We start from the raw sequence: 25,335 nt of genomic DNA on the forward strand, positions 1-25,335 counted from the left end.
GAACTGGTGAGTCGAACAATGAGGGAAGCTGCAGCAGGACATGTCAGGACAGCGCCGGTCAGCCACTCGTAAGCAGGCCACTCTTCTGGCTGGGTCTGGCCATGAGCAGCACCGGCAGGCAACGAGTTACGTGGCCGGCGTGAAGAACAGGGAGGCGATGGCGGCGATGGGACTTCCAGTGACAGGGCAACACAGCCGCTTGTCAGCTGTTCGCCCTTGCGGCCGTGCACACTCTTCCAGCTATGCTTCCCAGGATTCTACACTATGCTGTCGGCCCGGCCATGCCGCTGCGACTGGATGACCCATTGCCGCTGTCGCCTCCCTGTTCTTCATGCTGGCCGCGCACCTCATTGCCTGCCAGTGCTGTTTACAGCCAGACCCGGTCAGGAGAGCGGCCTGCTGATGAGCAGTTGGCCGGCGCTGTCCTGACGTGTCCCGCCACCACAGCCTCGCTTGCCATTGGACTTGCCAGCTCCGATGGTTGCAGCTCCATGCCACCACGACCACCCCACTCCAGGTTTGGCGAGCCCCAGATTGGGACTTGACAAGGAGCCCTCGGCTGCGAAATTGCCTGGTCCCACAGCAGGACTGGGGCTGGCAAGAGTGTGCAAAAACCACTTCCAGGCACCCAGAGAGATAGAACGAGAGGCAGCTCCCAATCAGCTCAGCTGATCCGTGGGTCACGATTAAGGGGCCCAGCTGCCATTAGCTGACCAGGAAAGGGAAGGGCTGCCTCCTGTGCTGGCCCACCCCTTCACTAGGGCTTACTTTTGGGGTAGAGCGTATATTAGGCTTACCCCCAAAAAATCGGGCTACTTTTTGAATAGGTCATATTTTTGGGAAACACGGTAATATATTTCTCTTGTTAAATAAGGATGAGAAAATTTATAACTATTTACAGACCCATTATGTAAGGAGAGGAGAATTTATCAGGTTTTTTTCTTTTCAGCATCCAGCCAGGGTAGATTTTTTTATATGTTTAATGTTGGGTGTTTGGATCACTTTTTTTCTTTTATGTACACATTTTTTTTTCTTTTGTTATTGTTGTGACTGTTGGATGCAGGTTTTTTCTGTTTTGTTTTTCTGTTTGTGTTTTATTCCTATTGATAAAACATAATAAATAGCAATAGCATTTGGATTTATATACCGCTTTACAGTGCTTTACAGCCCTCTCTAAGTGGTTTACAGAGTCAGCATATTGCCCCCAACAATTTGGGTCCTCATTTTACCCACCTCGGAAGGATGGAAGACTGAGTCAACATTGAGTCTGGTGAGATTTGAACTGCCAAATTGCAGGCAGTTAGAAGGCAGCCGGCAGGCAACAGAAGTAGCCAGCAGTACTGCACTCTAACCACTGCACCACCGTGGCTCATATATGAAAGGAAGAAAATGCTCTCTTTTTTTTCATCCTTCTTTATTGTGAGCAATATTAATTCTCTGTGGTTACTTTGTTACAGTATATCTAACTCCCATCTTTGAAAGGAACTATTTATGTCTATATTCACTATTTGTGAATTCTTTATAGGACTATATTAAAAATGCAAACAATGTACAACTTAAAGATAAAGCCCTCTGGGGAAAAATTGTTCTTTAACCTATAAATTGAAATTGAAAACTTTGATAAAAAGTTTGATAAAATAACATTTTAAATCTACCTAAAGAGGATATCCAGACACAAGGAATTGTAACAAAGCCAAGCTCACAACTGGATAGATTGGAAGGACAAGTAATTTGGTTTGGAAACTGCAGGTTTGTTGGAGAAGGCTGAAGGAGATATTGGCTTCTATAGATTTGGAGTTAACAGAATCGATGAGTGAACTGCACTTTCTCAAGAAGATTGATGGTGTTTGGGGAATGGACTTACTAGATCTAACTGGAAAACAATTTCAACTGGACTTTTTAGAGAAAATGAATTGACAACAGAGGTTTATGATTTAGGGGGGAAAGACACAATTTTTGGGAAAATTCTCAACCAAAATCTTAAGGAAAAGTTTTATTATTAAGAATCAAACAAAGATATTTGATCTCAGACGGATCAGAAATAATGACTGCAGTGATTTATGGTAGATAAGCTGTTGTAAACTTTCTACAAGTTAAATATAATAGATTGTTAACAGATGACTCTGAAGTTTAATTTTACTGTCTGTTCACCTGTTAATTACTTTGCCTTTTTTTTACCATTGTCTTTTTTAGTGCACATTTTTTCTTTCTTATCTAATATTTTGTCTATCCTTGTTTGTTTTTATAACATTTCTTTTTCCCTCTCCCTCCCCCCCCCCCCCACGGAGTTTGTATTTTACCTTAATTTTCTTAATAAAATAAAAAATTATTCAAAGGAAAAAAACCAGATGTAAATGCAATAAATACACATTTTTGGGGGGGAAAAATGACCACTATTCAGCATTATTTCGAATAATCCTAAACTGTGTTTAATAGGAAAAAGAGAGAGAAGAGGGTATTGTTCTCCTATAGTAGAGGACTGAACATCAATGCATGGCCTAAGTCTTATAAATTTGATTAGTAATTTATGTAGCTTTATGTTTCAGTGAGGTATTTCAGTTTAAATTTTAAATCTGCAAGTAGATTTTTTTGTTGTTAATCCTGTAGTCTATATTTGGTAACATATATTTGATTTATTTTAGATGTAAGGAAGTACTATAATTGTCAGTGTATATATGCATCTGTGTATGTTTGTGTGTGGTATGTTTTTATTCTGCCATCATACAGGAAACAAAAGCAGAAATAGAATCTAAAAGAAAATATGCAGAAATAATGTGAGGAAAAATATATTACCAGCATTTGAGTCACTACTTCTTGCTTGAAAAACACTACATAAACAGAACAATAGAACAACAGTGTGGCACAATTAGAAGCCTCCACACTTCCGTATAATATGTACCTTTATATTACTGCTGTCACTTATAACACCCATGTTGATACATTTTACACTATGTTGAAAGGTGAGCTCTGAAGGATAAATATGCAGTGGTGGCTGTAACACTGTAGAAAAAAAGAAACATACACAACTATTTTAGCTTCAAGAGGACAGACTTATTAAATTACACATGGATTAAATCTGGATGAAATCAGTAATTCTGACTAGAATTGGAAAATCTTCAAATCAAACAAGACTCACATGAAGAAGTCAGATTTCAAAGATTTGGTTTATTTGAAATGGTAATAAATACACCGAGTGTACGAAGAAAACTGGATATATCTTTCCCTAGTTTATTATATTAAAAAAAAGTTGGGGTACCATGATGGGGAGATGAAATTGAAGATCTATCCAAACCTGGTCTCAAGAAATTTACTTAGCAAACTAAATCAATAAATAGGCACACAATTAAGTTAGGACCCAAGATAGAAAAATCTCCAGATTAAAGATTAAATTGTCTCCTAGACAAATAATAACAAAAACAACAGTTGTTGTTGTTTCCCTGGTGTGACATCCAGAATCATTATTCTGGCTAATTAAAAGACTAGAGATAGCACTGCCACTATTTGATTGCATAATTACAGATTTTCATTACCATGATTTTGGGCCTGGAGCTAAAGCTGAGCACAGCAAAATTAACATGGAAACTACTTATGCAATAATTTAAAGTGGGCGTTCTTGATGTGAGGTCTATGAAGAGATTTTAGGGGAATGGATGGAAAACATTAAAACTTAATTTTCACCAACTTATAACTGAAATTTAATTTTTCATTCAATAATGTATGTAAGCAAGAAAGTAATTTATGACATCTAGACTCCAAAATTATTTGTTAACTTGTAAGTCTCAATATCTAAAATTAATATGTTCCAACAAAGGGTATTCTCTTGTTATTGATTTATGGGTTAATAAGCATATATATTTGTCATATATATAATCTTTATATACTGTTGTTGCTCTCTAGCCCCATCTAGTGTCTGGAGGGACAAATATCAATTATATTGTTTTGAAGCTAACTCAACCCCTTTACCCATCAGCCAGCACTCTCAAAACAAGTGCACTTTGGGAAGCCAGACTCCATTTTCCTTTAACATTTGGAGGAAGCAGAAGCACAAAGAAGAATCCATCTTTTTTTTTTAACAAAGTTTATTTTCATTTTTTAAAAATACAATACTTTACATATATACATACAAGGTTATTGCAACTAACGTACACAAATATGCGCCTATACCACTAATACAATCCATTTCATTTCCCTCTCTTTTCTTTCACCCAATTATACCATGAATTCCAACATTTGTAATAATCAGAATCTTTTTGGTTCCTAAGTAATTTCGTTAACCGGTCTGCCTCTGCCTTATATAGTGTCGCATGTGTTACTGCCTCTAGTGGGGCAAACCAAATCAGAATCATTGAATAATACCTGTTCCTACCCCTTCCCAAGATTCTAATAATATTCTCCAAAAGTAGTGTCTCTTAAAGTATTCACATTTCTTGCCCCTCTCACTCCATAGAAAGTGGTGCCAAACTTGACACAAATCATAACCCTCCAATGTAAGAGTCCTCTTCCTATTTAAAAGCATCCAGTCTCTAATCCAAGTTAAATTAGCTGCTTGGTAGTAAAACTCCCATTTCGGTAGACCAAATCCCCCTCTATATGGAGCCTTTTGGAGCATTTTAAGTTTTATCTGGGGTTTCTTCTTCTGCCACACAAATTTCCTCACATAACTGTCTAGCAGTTTAAAAAAACCACTATCCAGTCTCGCGGGGGCAGTCTGAAATAAATAATTCCATTTCGGAAGTACGTGGGTTTTAATCGTAGCTATCCTACCAAGTAAGGAGAGTTGCAGGTGCTCCCACTTTTCTAGGTCTGTCTTTGTTTGGGCTAACAACTTTGTGTAATTATCTGCCATAATAGACGTATTTTTAGAAGACATCCAAATACCCAAGTATTTTATTCTTTTAGTCACTTGAAGGCCCAATTCTCTCTCCAATTCACTCCAATGGTTTCGTGTCATATTCTTTATTATAATCTTTGTATTGTCTTTGTTGATTCGGAGACCTGCAACTCTGCCATACTTCTCTATCTCCTGAAGCAAGTTTTTACCTGATTCTAATGGATCCTCTACAATAAAAACCAAATCATCCACAAATGTCTGAGTTTTATATTCTTCAGATCTCACCTTCAGCCCCTTTATTCCCTGATTCTTCCTAATTTCCCGTAGAAGAGGTTCTAGTGTAAATATAAATAGAAGTGGGGACAGTGGGCATCCTTGTCTTGTGCCTTTTCCAATTTCAATCCTACCCATTTCTTCCCCATTAATTAAAGCTTTAGCTATTTGAGTTGAGTAAATCAATCTTATCGCCCGTATATAATTGTCTCCAAATTCCATCTTATCTAACAAGGCAAACATAAATTTCCACCTAACCCTATTGAAGGCCTTCTGAGCATCTACAAAAATAAATGCTACTTCCTTATCCGAAAATGTCTCATAGTACTCCATTGCATCTATTATCGTCCTCACATTATCCCTTATTTGTCTATGTGGCAAGAATCCATTCTGATCTCTATGTATGTAGTGGTTTAAAAATATTTTCATTCTCCCTGCTAAAATTGAAGTGAAGATCTTATAATCGGTATTCAAAAGAGATATAGGCCTGTAATTGTGGATCAGCGATGAATCTGTTTCTGCCTTGAGAATCAACCTCCACGATGATTCCATTAAAGACTTCGGTCATATATTGTCCTACTATATCAAGAGTTTCCTTATAGAATTCCATAGGAATCCCATCTGTCCCCGGAGTTTTCCCTAATTTCTGCCTCCCAATTGCCTCTTCCACCTCCTTCTCTGAAATTTCCCCGTTAAGTATTTGTCTTACCTCTTCCGGCACTTTTGGAAGATCCAGACCCTCTATATATTTCTCCATCTCTTGTTCTGACCCTTCCCCTCTCTTGTATAAATCCGTAAAGAACTTCTGTACGATTCCCTTCATACCTTCCCCGTCAGTTACTCATCTTCCATTCACATCCTTCAAACCACCTACTTTACTTCTTTCTCTTAACTTTTTAATTCTATAGGTTAGCCATCTTCCCGGCTTGTTAGCATTTTCAAAATAACCTTGTTTGGCCCACCTGCTTTTTTCAGCTACTTCTTGGTCCATTAAATTTATTTTATGGTGAATTGAATTTTTTTCCTGATCCAGGAATTTTTTAATGCCTGATCCATCGGTTTGTTTTGTAATCCCTTTTCCACCTGTCCTAAACCATCCATTAAATTTGATTGTTCCTTCCTTTCCAGTCTTCACTTCCTTATTGTATATTTTATTACCAATCCCCTAATTAACGCCTTATAAGTATCCCAATTATTTTGCAGGCTCGTATCCTCTTTCTTATTCTCTTTAAAGAAATATTCTGTTTCTCTCTTAATCCAGGTCACAACTTCCTCATCCTTCAACACCCTCACATCCATCTTCCATCTTTTCCTTTTCTGTTGGCCCCTCCATATTATAAGCAAGGGGCTGTGATCAGCCCAATCATTAACCCCAATCTCTATCTTGGAAACATATTCCCCTAATTGTAGTTTCATCCAAGCCATGTCGATCCGCGACCATGACTTATGCCTGGAAGAGTAAAATGTATATTGTCTCGTCTCTGGCTGTCGCTCTCTCCATATGTCCCGAAGGCCTAATTCTTCTCTCATCATGATTCCTTTGTTTGGCAACCCGCTCCTGTATATTTTTTTCTCTCCCCCCAGCAGTTTAGTACCCAGTGAATAGTCCAAATTACTGTCCAATATAACATTAAAGTCCCCAATCAGGCAAACATGGTCATATTTTAATTCAATCAGTTTTTTATATATACGTTCATAAAAAGACTTCTGATTTCCATTCGGAGCATAAATGGTAACCAATAGACATTTCAGTTGTCTTATTTCTAGTTCTATTAACAATAATCTTCCCTCTTCATCTTTAAAAATTTCTTTAGAATTTAAGGGATCCTTCACATATACCACCACCCTCCATTTCCTCTTATCTGCCGACGAATGATACATCTTCCCAAGTCCTGAACACAACAGAAATTTCTCATGAATTTTTTTAATATGAGTTTCTTGAAGGCAAGTAATATCATAATTAAGTTTCGCTAAATTATTTAGTATTTTCCTTCTTTTAGAGAGAGTATTTAAACCATTAACGTTCAAAGAAATGAGTTGCACCTCTTCTCCCATCACCACCTTTCTTCCCCTCCTCCTATTAGTCCTATTTTCCTAATACTTTGGTTTGCTGGGTTTCTCGTAACACCATCTCTCTGCCTCTCCCTCCTTTTTCCTCTAATTTCCCCTCCTTCTTCCTTTCTTCTTGGTTTCCCACACTATTTTCTTCCTGCAATTTCTCTGAACTTCTACTCTCCTCCTCCCTTTCTAGTTCCAGCTCTAGTTGTATAGATTTAAAATTGTGTTCATAAAAATCCTGAGCATCCCGGCGGTTTTCTACTTTCACTTTCCTATCGTTCCACATAAACATGAGACCTTCCAGCAATAACCACCTATACATAATCCCATTCTTCCTCAGCTGTAGCATTAAAGGCTGGAAATTCCTCCTGATTTCCCTAACCCGTCTTGGAACTTGCCTCAGCACTGAAATCTGTTTTCCCCTAAATACTACAGCTCGGTCCCGAGATTTCTTGTAGATCTCCTCCCGCACCGACTTCTTGTTAAACCTAATATGTACTTCTCGTGGGTGATTATATCTCTTTGCATAATTAGTAAAAACCAGAAATACCTCATCAATATCACTAAGGACCGCTATTTTATCTTTTTCCAGTATTTCAGAGATAATGTCACCTATAATCTCTTTTAAATCTTCTCCTTTTTCCTCTATTACATCTTGCAATCTTAAAATAAAGGAAGATCTTTCAAGTTCCAAAAAAATTATCTCCTCTTCTACAGCTCTATTTACTGAAATCTGTTCACGGTCATAGCCATCCAGTCAGCCTTCACATCTACCTAACCTGGTTTCCACCTCCTGTAGTCTTCCCTCCTGCTTCACCATGTCACCTCGTATTTCTTCTAACTTCTCATTAAACTCCTTAATATCCCCCCTTACCGTTCCCATTTCATCTTTCATATCTGAAGTAAGATCCTCAAGTTTTTCAAGTTTTTTGGAGATAGACTCTGGTTCTTTATCATAACCTCCTGCATAGCTTGGAGCATCCCCTGAAGACTTTGCAAGGTGGAAGCCTTTCCCGCAAAGGTCTGATCATCCGTATTTTTTACCATTGCCGAGGTTGATGAAATTGAAGATGACAAAACTGGAAGCATAACAACCTTTTTCCCTGTTTTAGTCGTAGTTGTCGCTGTAGTTGACATGGTTGCTATTAAATCTATGTAATACTGGAATTTAAGAGTTCACTCCTCCAGCACCAAGTCCAAGTCACCCTTAGGATTTAAACAAGCCGTCAATAATAAATTTCCTAAAAGTGTAAATTACAATACTCAGTTCTCTCCTCCACAGGGGTTCACCATCAGACAGAGAGGGGAGGACAGAGATCGAGTGTTCAGTCTGTATTCATCTTCTCAACACTGGTGGACTAATTACAAATACAAAAAGAACTACAAAGAAGAACTTCAGTGCTCTGATTTCTTTTAAATTACCAGCTTTCAGTCTGTTTAATCTCTCTAATCAGCACCAGAAAGAAAGTTTGCCTCTCTCACTGCAGCCACTCTACATGTGGTTAAAACCACACTCGCTGGCATATCTAACACACACACAAAAAAAGAAATTCCAGTTCTTCCTCTTTCTTTAATTGCGACGACAATTGTCCCAAGCACTCTGCTGTTTCTAATCCCTCCTGCCGCTCGTTGCAACGTAGACTTCCCTTCCAAAACGGCTTAGTCATAGTCCGGGGGCAGCCATTAATGGGCCCTTCTTCCCAGTCGCTAGGGTTGAAGTATCTGCTAATGACACACGGGATCGCCACCTCCTCACGTATCTCAGCTCATCACACCTTCACTGACCCCCTCGCAGTCGGTGCCAGCACCAAAAGCTGTTCGCCGGCTGGGAAAAAGCAACTCGAGCCAGGAGTCTTCTCCGATCCCGACCCGCTGCAAAATGACATCACCGGAAGCCCAGAAAAATCCATCTTAATCTGTGGCACATATTCAACCAAGGACAAAGCCACATCCCACACACAGAGCCTCACTGATGAGATTTAGATTACTTGTATTTATTAATTGATTTGTTCAGCAGTAACTCAATACTGCCTACCTTATAGGTCAAGTAATCACCAGACAGCAACGTCACGACCGGCAAGGCCAACCTGCAAGTGACTTAACGACAAGACTCAAAATGGAAACATCGGCGGACCCCTGGTTCCGAGACAACCAACATCTCTTAACAAAAAGGGATGACCTAGCATGGAAGGGAACAAAACTCTATGTTTCAGAGACTCTACGCACCCTGATCCTCAAGAGAAGCCACGATGTTACACCAGTGGGACATTTTGGCTTCCTAAAGACTCTGCACTTAGTACGAAGACAGTTTTGGTGGCCCCACATGAGAAAAGACATAGACAGTTATGTGAAAAGTTGTACCATCTGTGCCACGATGAAAAAATGACCAGGAAGACCTCCCGGGCTGCTGCAGCCAGTAGTTGAACCCACAAGGCCATGGGAGGAGATTGCAATGGACTTTATAGTAGAACTGCCGAGGAATGGTGGAAACACAGTGATCTGGACTGTAATAGACTTATTCTCCAAACAGGCACATTTCATACTCTGCAGCGGGCTACCCTCAGCCCGCCAGTTGTCCAAACTGTTCCTGAAATACATCTATCGCCTGCATGGAGTACCCAGAAGAATCATCTCCGATCGAGGTGTCCAGTTCACAACAAAATTCTGGAGAGAATTCCTACAGTCCATAGGGTCATCCCAAGGCCTCAGCTCAGCGTTTCACCCGAGCACCAATGGGGGGGGGGGCGGAGAGACTGAATGCCATGGTAGAGCAGTACCTGAGGTGCTACGTGAACTATCAGCAGTCCAATTGGGCATACCTCCTGTCTTTCGCTGAGGTTGTATATAATAATGCTGTTCACAGTAGCACGGGGCTAACCCCGTTTAAGGTAGTGAGCAGCATGGACTTTGTCCCAATGCCTGAGTACCCAAGGGAGCCTCCCTCCTCAGTCAGCTTGACCGATTGGATGGCGACACTGAAAGCAACCTGGGAGAATGTCAAGAAAGCGCTAGCTAAAGCAGCACAAACCTATAAGAAACAGGCAGACAAACACCAAGCTCCCCAAAGGCCATTTCAATTGGGGGAGAAAGTTTACCTCTCCACAAAATATTTGAGGTTAAAACTTCCTAGCAAGAAATTGGGACCAAAATTTATAGGACCATTCCCCATAGTAAAGATAATCAACCCAGTCACAGTGCAATTGAAGTTGCCCCGATTGCTAGGGAAGATACACCCGGTATTCCATAGTAGCCTCTTAAAACCCATGGTCGGATCGACCCTGAAGCCACTACCCCGTGAGCCCCCAGATTCCGTGGTCATAGGGGGCCAGACCCATTATGAGGTGCAGCAAATCCTTGATTCGAGGTGGCACAGGAGGCAACTCCAATATTTAATCAAGTGGAAGGGTTACCTCTTATCAGAGGCATCTTGGGTAAAGAGTCGAAACATCCAGGCTAATCGCCTTATAACCAAATTTCATGCAGAAAATCCAAACAAGCCTGGTGGGGGGGTCACATCCCTAAACTCTGCATCTGTACTCAAATTGTTTTGCTTTGTGCAGGTCGCCCTCGGGAAGTGAGGGGAGCCGAATGTCAACTTGGGATGAGAATGTCATTTGGGATGAGTTCGATCCTGTTGCTCCCGAGGACGTGGACAGGATACTGGGGCGGCTGAACGCGACCACATGTTTACTGGACCCGTGTCCCTCCTGGTTGGTGCTGGCTCCCAGGAGGTTACGCAAGGCTGGCTCCAGGGGATTATCAATACTTCGTTGAGGGAGGGTGTCTTGCCGTCCGCCTTGAAAGAGGCGGTGGTGAGGCCCTTCCTCAAGAAGCCTGCTCTGGACCTGGCTGTTTTGGCTAACTATCGTCCGATCTCCAACCTTCCCTTCCTGGCGAAGGTTGTTGAGAGTGTGGTGGCGCGACAGCTTCCTGGGTACCTGGATGAAGCTGTCTATCTGGATCCGCTCCAGTCCGGCTTCCGGCCTGGGTACAGCACGGAAACGGCATTGGTCTTGTTGGTGGATGATCTCTGGAGGGCTCGGGATAGGGATTGCTCCTCTATCCTGGTCCTGTTAGATCTCTCAGCAGCTTTTGATACCATCGACCATGGTATCCTGCTGAGCCGGTTGGAGGGGTTGGGAGTGGGGGGCACCGTTCTGCGGTGGTTCTCCTCCTATCTCTCTGACCGGTCGCAGTTGGTGTTGGCAGGGGGCAGAGGTCGACACCGAGGTGCCTCGTTTGTGGGGTGCCGCAAGGGTCGGTCCTCTCGCCCCTTCTGTTCAACATTTATGTGAAGCCGCTGGGCGAGATCATCCGTGGCTTTGGGGTGGAGTTCCATCAGTACGCTGATGATACGCAGCTGTACATCTCCACCCCAGGCCATCCCAACGATGCCCTTGAAGTGATGTCCCGGTGCCTGGAGGCCGTGCGGATCTGGATGGGGAATAACAGGCTTCGACTCAACCCTTCCAAGACCGAGGGGCTGTTGTTTCCGGCATCCCGATATAGCCAGCTTGTGCCAACGCTGGCTATTGGGGGCGAATCATTGGCCCCCACGGAGAGGGCTCGCAACTTGGGCGTCCTCCTGGATATATGGCTGTCTTTGGAAGCGCATATGACGGCCGTGGCCAGGGGGGCTTTTTATCAGGTCCGACTGATTCGCCAGTTGTAGCCCTTTCTGGATCGGGACTCCTTACGCACAGTCACTCTGGCGCTCGTCACTTCCCGCCTGGACTACTGCAGTGCTCTCTACATGGGGCTCCACTTGAGGAGCACCCGGAGGCTCCAACTGGTGCAGAATGCGGCCGCGTGGGGGATTATGGGAGCAAGAGGGTGCTCCCATGTGATGCCTCTCCTGCATGAGCTGCATTGGCTTCCAGTGGTCTTCCGGGTGCACTTCAAGGTGTTGGTCACCACCTTTAAAGCGCTCCATGGCATCGGACTTGGGTATTTGCGAGACCGCCTTCTGCCGCCGATAGCCTCCCACCGACCAGTACGCTCCCACAGAGAGGGACTCCTCAGGGTGCCGTCAGCCAGGCAATGTCAGCTGGTGACCCCCAGGGGGAGGGTCTTCTCTGTGGCAGCACCCGCCCTCTGGAATGATTTGCCCCCGGAGATACGAAGGATACCAGATCTCCGGGCCTTTCGCTGTGCCCTAAAAACTTTTCTGTTCCATCAAGCAGGGCTGGCGTGAAACCCCCCCCCCCTTTTTTTTTAGCTCTTTTTAGCTTTTTAGCTTTTTAAGTGTAAATTGGGTTTTAATTGGATTGTTTTAAATTGTGGAGCAAAGCTGTATAATTCTTTTAATTGATTTTAAATTTTGTATTGGTATGTTTTTTATCCTTGGCTGTGCACCGCTCTGAGTCCAAAAGGAGAAGGGCGGTATATAAATTGAATAAATAATAATGAATAATAATAATAACTTGCAAAACTTTCAAGTTGCCATGAGTAGGAGGGAGGGAAAACTGAAGTGAATTCCATACATTCTTTCTGATCGCAATCAGAAGGAGGGTGTTAGGTTTCACAGCCAGCCAAAGTGGTTAATTGGAGAATGTGATTTATGACATGGCCAGAGAGGAGGGGAGAGACAGGGTCATAGGGGAACGTAAATCTACGTAGGATCAGTCCTAACTGCATCCGAGTATTGCCGGAATGTTGCTCCTAATAAATGAATATATTTCCTTTGAAGTTTGGATCATGGCTCATGAATTAATTAGGGCATCTTTCGGAAACTTGACAGTATTCCTATTTCCCCCCCTCCCTCCCGTTTCACCATATCCTGTTCTTTCAATAAAGCATCCAGATGTACACACATGGTCTGTTTTATTGGAGGATAGGTGGGTTTAGCTGCATGTTGAGCTGCACACAGACTAACGTGTAGTGAGGACAGAACAATATTACTATATATATGTTCTACCCTTATGCATTTTTAATAAAACTGTGTTTGAGCATAATTGGTTTCCTTTGTAATACAATCTATACTCATGTATTTTATTTTATGCATTAAATATACTGCTCAAAAAAATAAAGGGAACACAAGCAGAAGACATCCAAGATCTGAATGAATGAAATAGCCTTATTAAATACTTGGTTCTTTACACACAGTAGTTTATACACTGCTCAAACAACTAAAGGGAACACAAAACTACATGCCCACGTTCTTGCATATTTGTGCATGTCCATGCATGGTCAGGTTTGCACATGTCCATGTATGCACATGTTCACGCATCTACGCATATGCACGTTTGTATGCGCTGCACCATTCAGTTTCGGCATGTGCACGCACGCAGTTTGGGCATTCAGTGTCTAAAAGGTTCGCCATCACTGCTCTAGACCATCCCCTCACCTTCATTTGTGCACTTCAGGAAGGCTGGGAAAAAAAGGTGTTTTTTGGGGGGGTCGATAATTGGTCACAGCATGTCTATATCATTATCAGTTTTATTGTATTATGGAAGATGTGATCTCCATGACTACTATTTATGTTATTTGTTTTATTGATTTATGTCATTTTATTGTACTGTAGACAATCATAGGTTCTTGTGAAATGTAGCAGCATATGATATAGAAAATAAAAAGATCTGTGTAGATATCTCAGTAATACTCCTGTTAGAGTGATAAAGGTGGAACCACTATAAGTAGGTATCTCCTTCTCTAAGCTCCTTGAGAGTATTGACTATGTTATGTTCTTTGAAATGTATAACATAGTCAATGACCACTTAAAAGATCCATAAATATCAACTGGGTCACACATCTCTTGTTTTTATCTCTCAGTTCAGATCATTCATCTGGTAATCAAGAATATCTCAAGTCTGAATATAGACAGAAAGTATCTAGATAATACAGAAATTTTCACTCATGCCCTGGTTATCTCCTGTCTGAACTATTGCAATGAGCTCCATATGGGGCTGCCCTTGAAAAGTATTGAGAAGCTTCAGCTGGTGCAGAATGCAGCCACAGGAGCAATTCTAGATGCCCCCGAAAGGGTGCATGTAACACTTTTGCTCTGAGAACTACATTGATTCCGGATCCAATTCAAGATATTGGTTGTGATCTATAAAGCCCTACATAGTATGGGCTAGACTACCTATGGAACCATCTTTATCCCATTACATTTGCCCATCCCACCCAGTCAGGCAGAGAAGATATGTTGCAGATCCCATCAGTTAAAGAATTTTGACTGTTAAGGTCTCTGAAAAGAACCTTCTCTGCCATTGCCCTCTATCCTGTAGAATATTCTTCCCCTGGAAGTAAAGTACACCCGACTCTCCTGGCCTTCTGAAACGGAGTTAAAACAAGGCTCTGTGGCCTCATGTGGGAAACCAAAAGGAGCACACAGCTATGGAGATGGAAGGTGCCCTGACAGCCCTCTCTTCACCTTTTAAACTAATTTTTAACAGGGTTCAATCATCCTTGCCCCTTTTTAAATTCTATTTTTCATTTATTTATTTATTTATTCTTATATATTATTTTTATATTTTATTGTACACCACCCAGCCCCTCTCTAAAGAAGATGGGCAATTCAAAAGTGTAAATAAATAAATTCCTTATTAGACAACTGTTCTTGTCACCTGATTTGTCACACTGAAAAATTATTAAAGGATATTCAATATATACACATCTATATTTACCTCTGAGGTTTACATACCTGTTGCTTGAACTTTGCATTCTTGGGTAGGTATAGTCAATGACTGAGGTCGAGGAACAACCATATGCTTTGCTGAACTAGCAGGACTTAACTTTTTTGAAGCATTTGTGGAACACTGAGCTTCATCAGCATTAATTTTTATTGGAAGAGTAAAGTCATAGGCTGCAACCTAAAGGATGAATATCAAGTTATAATTTTCTCAATTCCAGCAATATAAATGTTTGAATACCAGAAACCAGCACACCTTGTATTCTGGCAGTAGTCAATTCATATTCCCAAGACACTGAAAAAGAAAAGTCATTCCATAAAGAAATGAAATTAAGATTAAAAAGATTGTAAATGTAAATATAGTTCTAAAAATTAGGAAAAAACTATTGTTTGGAGGAAAACTAAATTGGAATTCTTCCAAATATTCAAAGAACTTCTTGCAACCTGACCTATATAGGAGATTTTAAGAGGAAAATTATGAAAATTATCTCAAAAGCAAATGAATAATGTAAAAGATTATGCACGCCATGAATTGTCATTCCACGCAATGAAGGAAGTTAAAGTTAATAGCACTTTAAATAGGACTTGGAAGTTTATCAGCAGGTATTGCAACCGGACTAGATCTACTGGGACTGCCACATTCTACTCAAAGTTAGCTTTCAAACAATATTTGAGGACAGCCCTCAGAAAGTATGTATGCACTTTACCATTGTTGCATTTCTAGAACTTTGGGCTTTATTCTTTTTAAGAAGTTGATTTTGTAAAGTTTGATTCTTTTGAATCTGAAATAACAGTTCAAGGTTGAATCTCAGTAGAGGAAAGAAGACAATTAAATTAAATAAAGCTGAAACACTGTACTCCTAACCTCTGCTTTTCTAACAGTAGCATCTGATTCAGTATATTGAAAACGTAAACATGCTCTTATATTAAAAAAGGACAATCTTTCTGCATTCAGCTTCAATTTGTTCATTGTCATACACCTAACTGTTCTGCCCCAGCTACGGATCCCAAAGAACACAGCACACACAAACTCTGAACAAAACTTAGTTTACTAAAATAACACAATTTTAGCAAATGCCGGCTGTTAATAAGTGTTCTTAACAGCCTGCCAGAATTCCACAGATAAGATAGTCAGAGTCTTACTGGAGTTGGCAGAAAGCCCAGAAGCAAGGTTGCATAGAAATCCCAACGCGATTAGTGAATTAAAGTTGTTTCCTGCAGCTTGTTGCAAGCTGCATTCTTTCTTAAATAGGCTAAGGGAGTGGCCAATTAGCCCCAAGCCTTACTCTCGAGGAGACCTCCTCCTGAGGAACCACTCCTGTCTTTTGGCAGCTCTGCGTGCCCGTGCATTGAGACGGGGCTCCTCCTCTTCATCCTCTTCCTTAAAGGAGCCTCTGGAGGTTCTGAAGGCCCTGACTGGATCTCTGCCTCTGGCACCACATCTTCTTCAGCCTCCTCACTGTCCGACTTGAGCGCCGGCTGCACAGGCTGCTGGTGCAACACCACACCAGCCTCCTCATCGTCAGGATCAGCAACAATTCGCGCAGGCCACTGGCGGGCCACAACACTATCCCAGCTTTCAGAAGCAAGTTACAAATAGCAATAGCATGGCCAGTAGAGTTAAAGAAGTATAGGTTAAATATCAGTGGTATTGTGGTGTTATGTTGTACTAATTATTTGTTCTGTATTGTATTTATTTGTACCAAACCTATAGCTTCAGACAATTTATCTTTATATACATGGATATACATCCTAATATAGTAGATATAACATTTTCTTACTAGAGGTTCCAAGGTCAATTTTCTTAGAATTGTTTCCTCCAAAAAACAAACTGGAGTAAAACCAATTCAGAGCAAATGTAGAACACTGAGATAATGAAAAAAGAAATCTGGCTTAGCAAAATGTCAAAAGCTACTATATGGGGAAAACACTCTATTTATCCTCATTAATAATTTGCCAGAAAAATTAAAACAGACTCATTTGACATGTATAATTAAATTTAAAAGAAGAAATAGTAGGTGTGTTGCACATAAAAATATTTTATCAGTAAAAAATAGAAAAATCTAAACAGCGCCCTATAACTGCACTCACTGGTAATGTAATATTTCTTCTTTAAAAAAATCTCCCTCCCTCCCTTCCTGGTAATGTAATATTTCTTTTTTTCTCTCTCTCTCCATCTCTCCCTTCCTCCCTCTCTCTCTGTAGATGCTAGATTTCATAGAGAGCAGATCCAAGGCTCTTCATTTCAGATCTTGCTCAATCTAACCATCACACAAGAATCATGAGAGTTCTTAGTCATCACCATCCCACCACTAACCACTTTCCTTCTGAAATTAACTATATACCATCATCCCGATTGCATGCCTAACCAGGAGGGCAATAGTGTCAGGAAGCTGTGAAGGACTGCATTATTCTAATTATCTGGCAATTAACCAATTAATGTAATAAATAATGATTCTCAGGTTTGCTTATTTTACTCATGATGAAAGTTGGTGCTTCAGCCTAAATTCATCTTCCTGAGGATCATTAGAATGAGGCAGCAGGGAGGGAGGTGAAGTGACCTCACACCTCAAGTTGTCAATCTACTTCAGCTTTTATCAATACCTTGAGAATTGTTATTATTGGCAAAATAAAATCAGATAGATTAGAGACTTAGTGCGGCCACATGTTTACTGGACCCGTGTCCCTCCTGGTTGGTACTGGCTTCCCAGGAGGTTACACGAGGCTGGCTCCAGGGTGTTATCAACGCTTTGTTGAGTGAGGGTTACTTCCCCACCGCCTTGAAAGAGGCGATGGTGAGGCCTCTCCTCAAGAAGCCATCCCTGGATCCGGCAATATTGGCCAACTACCGTCCTGTCTCCAACCTTCGCTTCATGGCGAAGGTTGTTGAGAGTGTGGTCGCGCGACAGTTTCCACAATTCTTGGAGGAAACATCTTATCTAGATCCGTTCCAGTCGGGTTTCAGGTCTGGGCACAGCACGGAAACAGCATTGGTCGCGTTGGTTGATGATCTCTGGAGGGCTCGGGATAGGGATTGCTCCTCTGTTCTGGTCCTGTTAGATCTCTCAGCGGCTTTTGATACCATCGACCATGGTATCATGCTGCACCGGCTGGAAGAGTTGGGGGTGGGAGGCACCGTGTTACAGTGGTTCTCCTCCTTTCTCTCCGACCGGTCACAGTTTGTGTTGGCAGGGGGGCAGAGGTCGACCTCGAGGCCTCTCATTTGTGGAGTGCCGCAGGGATCGGTCCTCTCGCCCCTTCTGTTCAACATTTATGTGAAGCCGCTGGGCGAGATCATCCGTGGCTTTGGGGTGAGATATCACCAGTACGCTGATGACACCCAGCTGTACATCTCCACCCCAGGCCACCCCAACGATGTCCTTGAAGTGATGTCCCAGTGCCTGGAGGCTGTGCGGATCTGGATGGGGAGGAACAGGCTCAAGCTCAACCCTTCCAAGACTGAGTGGCTGTGGCTCCCGGCATCCCGATATAGTCAGTTGACTCCATCACTGACTATTGGGGGCGAGTCGTTGGCCCCCACAGAGAGGGCTCGCAATCTGGGAGTCCTCATGGATATGCAGCTGTCCTTGGAGGAACATCTGACGGCTGTAACCAGGGGGACCTTTTGTCAGGTTCGCCTGATTTGCCAGTTGCGGCCCTTTCTTGATCGGGATTCCCTGTGCACAGTCACTCATGCCCTCGTCACCTCTCGCCTTGACTACTGCAATGCTCTCTACATGGGGCTCCCCTTGAGGAGCACCCGGAGGCTCCAGCTGGTCCAGAACGCAGCAGCGCGGGTAGTGATGGGAGCAGCATGGCACTCCTATGTAACACCGCTCCTGCGCGAGCTGCACTGGCTCCCGGTGGTCTTCTGGGTGCGCTTCAAGGTGTTGGTTATCACCTTTAAAGCGCTCCATGGCATAGGGCCTAGCTATCTTCGAGACCGCCTGCTGCTACCAACGACCTCCCATCGACCCATGCACTCCCACAAAGAGGGCCTCCTCGGGGTGCGATCAGCCAAACAGTGTAGGCTGGTGACCCCCAGGGGGAGGACCTTCTCTGTGGGGGCACCTACCCTCTGGAATCAGCTGCCCCCAAAGATAAGGAGAATCCAAGACCTCAGTGCCTTCCGTCATGCCCTTAAAACCCATTTTTTCAAGCAAGCCGGGCTGGCTTAAGAAGAAATTTTTAAATGTTTTAATTGGTAGTGAGTTTTAATTGGGCCAAATTTATATATCTTTTAATTGTTTTTTTAATATTTGTACTGCATGTTTTTTAATTTTGGCTGTACACCGCCCTGAGTCCTCAGGGAGGGCAGTATAGAAATTTAAAAATAATAAAATAAAATAAAATAAAATAAAATAAAATAAAATAAAATAAAATAAAATAAAATAAAATAAAATAATAAAATAATAAAATAATAAAATAAAATAATAAAATAAAATAAAATAAAATAATAAAATAAAATAAAATAAAATAAAATAAAATAAAATAAAATAAAATAAAATAAAATAATAAAATAAAATAAAATAAAATAAAATAAAATAATAAAATAAAATAAAATAAAATAAATATTTCTATCATCCTAGAAAAATCTCATTTTTCTCATCAGAACTTTTCAGAAGTTCTCATTTAGGAATATACATCAGTGATAAAAAGAAGGGAGGAGGAACAAGACAATGTTCCTTAAGAATGAACAATGACTGACAAAATTAATAGGTGATTGCTCTAAAAGGCTGTTGTTATAATTGATACTAACAAAAAAAAAAAAGGCAAGAATACAATTTATTTTCTAAGAAACCATAATTAATTCCACTATTCTGACTGATGAAACTTGGTAAAAGTTTACTGTGGGGCAAAGAGATGAGCTACTAATGTATGAAGAGATGTTATCCAATAGTTAACTCCTGAATAATGAGTTCTTAGGAATAATGAGTTCTTATATATACATATATATTAAAAATAGTGGTAAGGCCATGTTCTGCAAGCAGCACTCCATACTGTTGTCTGCATTGCCTTCCACTTTAATATAGATGGCAAGTGACCGCATGGAAGGCAAAAGCAAAGATGGCAAGATACAATAAATGCAGACATGAAAAATGCCCAGTTGGACACAGATGGTACATTTGATTGCACAAAATGGCATGTTGACCCAAAAAGCAGAACCTGCACCTATTGAAAAAATACATATATGCATGTATATATGTATACATCATTATCCTAGTGTTTTTATAAATAAATAAATGTAATGAGCTACAATGACCACTCCTTGCCTTGAAACTTTAACATTTCCAGGTTCCCTAGAAAACAAATTAAAAATAACACTCCTAATACAAATTATTGAACTGTTCCAGAATTTATAAAAACCTATGAGGAAACCATATATAATGTCAGATGTCCTCATCAGTTATGCCATGTTAATAAGCTTATCAGAGCTCTTAAAATTTATTTATTGGATATGCCAGGTCAGCATGACTCACAGCTATCAAATTACAAATTTATATCTTGGATATAAATTAGGGTGAAGAAGAAATCTTTTACTTTCAATTTTAGAAAAAGCCAGAATATAAACCCATAAAACTCTACTAAAATAGCTATTATCATGTTCTGCCAGATCACAAATAATTCCAAAGTTGTATTCAGTACAAAGTACCATTTATTTTAAAGTGAAAATCTTTCCTTTTCCCTCCTCTGGTTGCAAAAGAAAGCATACATGCCTGAGGTTTATATAGGTTTATTCATTATATCTAAAAATGTTATGTAGATCGATTTTTCCCAGTCCAATAGTTTTCATAAGTATCAACTATTAACTCCCATTGGCAGTGCAAACCATATGGAAACTGATAAAATACATTTGAAGGGAATTTGTTGATAACAGTTGATAACAGGAAATAGCATTGGAAATCACTGTGAAATAATACTGGGTAATTTAAAGAAAAATCTCCAAAATTACTAATGGAAATTATTTCTTCCAATTTCAAAACCACATTCATCTTCTTCTAATCCAACTTCCCTTAATATATATTCAGCATATAAATTGAATAAATAAAAGAAGATATACAGACTTGTCTCACTCCTCTGCCAATCTGGAGTCAGGCTGCCCATAATATGGCTTCCTGATCTGCATATAATTTCTCATGAGTACAATGAGATGTTCTGAGATTCCCCCTTTTTTTAGCACATTCCATAATTTGACAGTCAAAAATTTTTTGATAATCAATGATGGACATAGTGACTTCTTTTTTATATTTTTTCGCTTTCTCAATTATGCAGCACTTAGGTCTCATATTCCTCGGCCTTTTCTAAAGCTTGTTTTAACATCTGGCATCTCTTTTTCCACATAGGGTTCTAATCTGCATTGGATAATCCTAACCATTATTTTACTGGCATGTGAAATTAACGATATGTACAACAGTTTGCACACTCGTTTATTAGATATTGGAATGTAGATTCAGCTCTTCCAATCTGTGCCCACTGTGTCATTCTCCAGATTTGCTAGCAATAGCTTGGTTTGAACTTTGACCAAGCGTTGACCAACCTTCTTCTGTTGCTTGCTGTATATCAATGGGTATTCCATTAGTTCCTGTAGCCTTTTGATTTGGGTAATAATCAGGATGCTGATCTAACTTCACCATCTAGTACCAGAGTTTCTTGTAAATAGGAAATATCTTCTAAGGAATTTTGACTGTTGACATTTCTACTATATAGCATTTTAATATACGATTTCTATCTTTGTTTGATAACCTTTAAATTGGTTATGATCTGTCCACGGATTTCTTTATGAATTATGCCCAATTCAAGATTGGAACCTGAGTTTAGAAATCTTTGAAAAGACTTTCCTTGTATTTCCTTGTTTGATTCCATCTTCAATCTCTTTACAGAAGTTGTGTAGTATCATCAATCATTTTAAATTTTCTATCCATACGATTTTCTTGATAAAAAATATAGGCATGGTTTACTTTTGCTTTCTCCCATGCAATAATTAATTTGCAACTGTCACTTCAGTATCTTTCTATACTGCTGCTGGCCAATATAGATGCCTGTTTATTTTAGCTGAGCAGCTGGGATCTTTATATGGTGGGTGACTCTACTAGGAAAATTTAATCTTGGCATATCCTCTCAACATTCTTCACTCGCCCCTCCCAGGAATACACACACATTCGTACACACACACGTTGCCATAATGAGGCAACCCAACAGGATTTAGGCAGGGAAGATGGGAAATAACATTTTAAAACAATATAAATAGATTAATATTCACTAAAACATAAACTTACTTCTTTTGGTGTGAAATTCAGAGAACATTCCGTAATAGTATTGGCTTCTATAGTCACACGATATACTCGAGATGCCTCTGATGTATTATGCATATCTATCAGAAAATATAAAAATAATTTTACCAATTATTTGTACTTTCAATTTTACAGTAGTATATTTCTATTCTATTGATTTAAGTCCTGCTCATGGTGAATACAGAAAGCTGAAACTGATTAGAGATCCGACTTCAATATTTGTGGCTGCGGGCAAACAAAGACAGACTGTGGGGTTGCAGTGAGGCAACCCTCTGGTTGCCATCACCGCCATGCTGAGGCCCCTGGATGCTCAGCCCCCACAATCCAACCTCGTCCTCCAGCGAGCCTGCTCCCCGCCCTTCCCGTTTACCAGGGCCATTGGGGGTTGGTGGGCAGGCTGCTGCCGGACACCATCGGCCCCCACACACTCACTACCTCCTCTGCATGTGCCGGGGGGGCATCCATCTGGGTCCACTGTGGATTGGATTTGGCCTGCGGGCCTTGTGTTTGACATGTCTGATAAACAAGGTCATTGTAACGAAAATGCGAGAAATCTAAGGAAAGAAGTTGATCAGATTCACACTAAATTGAACTCTGGCTTTGAAGCAAATCCTGTGGAAATGACTGAGCCTCTGTGAGGAGTTTGTTCTTGTTGGGCCTGATAAAGTGGACAGGGTTCTGGAAGCTATTAGCTAAGCTACATCTATTTTAGCTTCCTCTCCCCACTCTCCAACTAAACCAAACCATTCTGGACAATTTTTATCCAGTTTTCGCTTTTGGAGGAAGGTGCTGGAGAATGTGGCCACATTTTTACATAGGAACATCCCATATACTTTTCAGGTTGATATTATTTTATTATGGGATGTAAGAACATCAAAAGAATATGTGCAGGCTTACAACTAATCTTCATCACATTTAACATAGAAAGTTTTAATAAACTTACTAAATGGAATTCTCTAAATAAATACATAACTATCTATATTTAAATAAAATATATTTCTGTAGATGCAAGTCTACAGAAAAACCACCCATACTAACCAGATGCTCCACTACGAAAGCAACAACCCAACTTCCCACAAGAGAAGCTGCATAAGGACTTTATTTAAATGAGCCCAAACACACTGCAGCAACCTAGAACAGCAGAAAAAGGAAATGGAGCATCATTACAACACATTCCAACAAAATGGATACCAATGCAACTTCATCAAAAGTCCTTGACCACTCAGGGGCAGGGTCAGCTGTCAAGGAGGAAAGCTGTGTAAAACGGAGCTCCAATATAGAGAGTTGCTTCCACAGCAATTTTCAATCGGTTGGCGGACTTTTCAGAGTCCCAGATCCCTTGGAGGGGTATTGGAAGAAAGGGATGCCCTGCGGTGCAGCTCTCAGCGACGGTCGAGGTAGTGGATGGCAGGAAAGCCTTGGAGAAGCTGATCGAGGAAAGAAGTTGGCCCATAATGGTGGCTGCAAAGAAATGACAGCAGACAGCTGGACGACGATAGCGGTGGAATAACGGGACAACAGAGAGACGGATCTGGGGTAGAGTGATCTCGGCAGCCTCTTGCGAGTGATCCGGGATGAAAGATCTTCCTGGAGGATTTTTAAAGAGGGAAGAGGAAGAAGGAGGCCCTAGGAAGGAGGAAGTTTCCTCCAAAATATAGTGACGATTGGCAAGTTTGGGCTTAAACAAGACCATTTCAGTGCGAGAGATAACATTGGCGGAGTAAGGGAAAAGAGCCAAGGGGGACTCTTGTTACCATTGACAATTTGACATCAAGGAAACAGACAATTCAAAGTTTGAGAACGAAAGTGCTGATTAATCGGAGGTTACGGACATTTTGAAGAGAGACTGATTGCTGAGTAATATAACAGGGAGTAAGGGAAAGGGCAAAGGGAAAACCGGAGATAATTTATAGGAAGAAAGTCAACTCAAAGGAATATAAGAACTACTTTTGTGAGCTTGCTGCCAATCAACTTATAAATCGTGGAGAATCTGCGTGTAATATTGGGTGTGATGAAACTTGTGAAGTAGTGTTCATATAGAAATAGAGAAAATTAACTGTATTATATTGTGGTGTTGACATGGGACACCCTTAAGAAGAAACTATCTTTATGATTACTATTTTTTCTTTTTCTTCTTATTATTTTGATTACCATCTTTTACTATCTACTGCATTAATTAATGATATTATTAACATTATAAGGATTTAATTATATATTTTGCCACTAATTAATTGTTGATATTGTTAAATGTTTTAGATTGATATTTTGGAAAGATAGATTGATATAAGGATGCCAAAACTAAAAGACACCTAAAAATATATGATATCTAGTGGAAGCTGTAAATCTAAGCACTGAAAATTGAATAGTTGAAATAGTGACAGCTTGGGTGTCCTGGAGAAATATAAGAGGACTATAAGGAAGTGGGGAAGTTGGTTTAAAGTGGTGGCAAAGATGACAAGCATTCCTAATCTGACGAGAATTAGCGCAAGAAAGAGGCAGGGGGCCCAAACTACGACAGTGGAACTGAGTCCAGCAGGGCAAAGGTCCATTGAAGAAATAATGCAAAGGGAAAGATCAAATTCATTCAAAGATCTACAACAGATGTAGATCTACAACAAACAATGTAGGATGTTATGTTGAAAAATCACAAGGATTTGAAACGAAAGATAGGAGAAGTAAGGAGTGACACGGGAGAACTGAAAGAAAAGATGAGATCAATGGACGATCAATTTGAATGCTTCCAACAACAAATTATGAAAAATGAGCAAAAATTGCAGTAGATGGAGGAGAGAATGGGATGGGAAGAAAAAAGAATGGAGGAGATGGAAGAAAGATTAATACAAGCTAACAAAGATCTTGAAATGTCGGTCATCCACTTAGAAACAGAAAAGGCAGCCCACTACCTACAGTTCCAGAATGTGAGGGAAGAAAAGAGTGAGGACCTATAGGATCCACACTAATTATGTATGTAGGAATAATCTACCCAAAGAAGTGTATATTAGATTCCTTAAAAAATCAATTTGTGATGAGATCCTACATAGGACCAGAGATGACCCATTAGAGTTTAGAGGAAGATAGCTGGAGGTGCTCAAAAAGTCCCTAGAAGGATAAGAAAATTAAGACAACCCTACCTACTCTTCCGGTTTGGCGCCGCAGCGATTTAGTCGGGGAAATAGCAGGGCTCTAATGAGCCCCGCGAAAACTCCAACTGTCGAACTGCCACTGACAGGTCTGCGGACCGAACCTGT

The 25,335-nt window shown here is 40.7% G+C and overlaps 1 protein-coding gene across 1 annotated transcript in view; it reads right to left on the reverse strand.

Moving 5' to 3' along the window:
• The window catches only part of CFAP47 (cilia and flagella associated protein 47), a 525,834-nt gene that overhangs the window by 435,796 nt on the left and 64,703 nt on the right, over positions 1 to 25,335 (reverse strand). Inside the window, 3 exon segments of the mRNA XM_070944210.1 lie at positions 2,900 to 3,000; positions 14,808 to 14,976; positions 22,073 to 22,167. Of these exon segments, the coding sequence (XP_070800311.1) occupies positions 2,900 to 3,000; positions 14,808 to 14,976; positions 22,073 to 22,167 (365 nt within the window).

The sequence above is a fragment of the Pituophis catenifer genome, unplaced genomic scaffold (assembly GCF_029215685.1).
Source record: "Pituophis catenifer annectens isolate HBS135680 unplaced genomic scaffold, rPitCat1.0.hap2 SCAF_4, whole genome shotgun sequence".
Lineage (NCBI taxonomy): Eukaryota > Metazoa > Chordata > Lepidosauria > Squamata > Colubridae > Pituophis > Pituophis catenifer.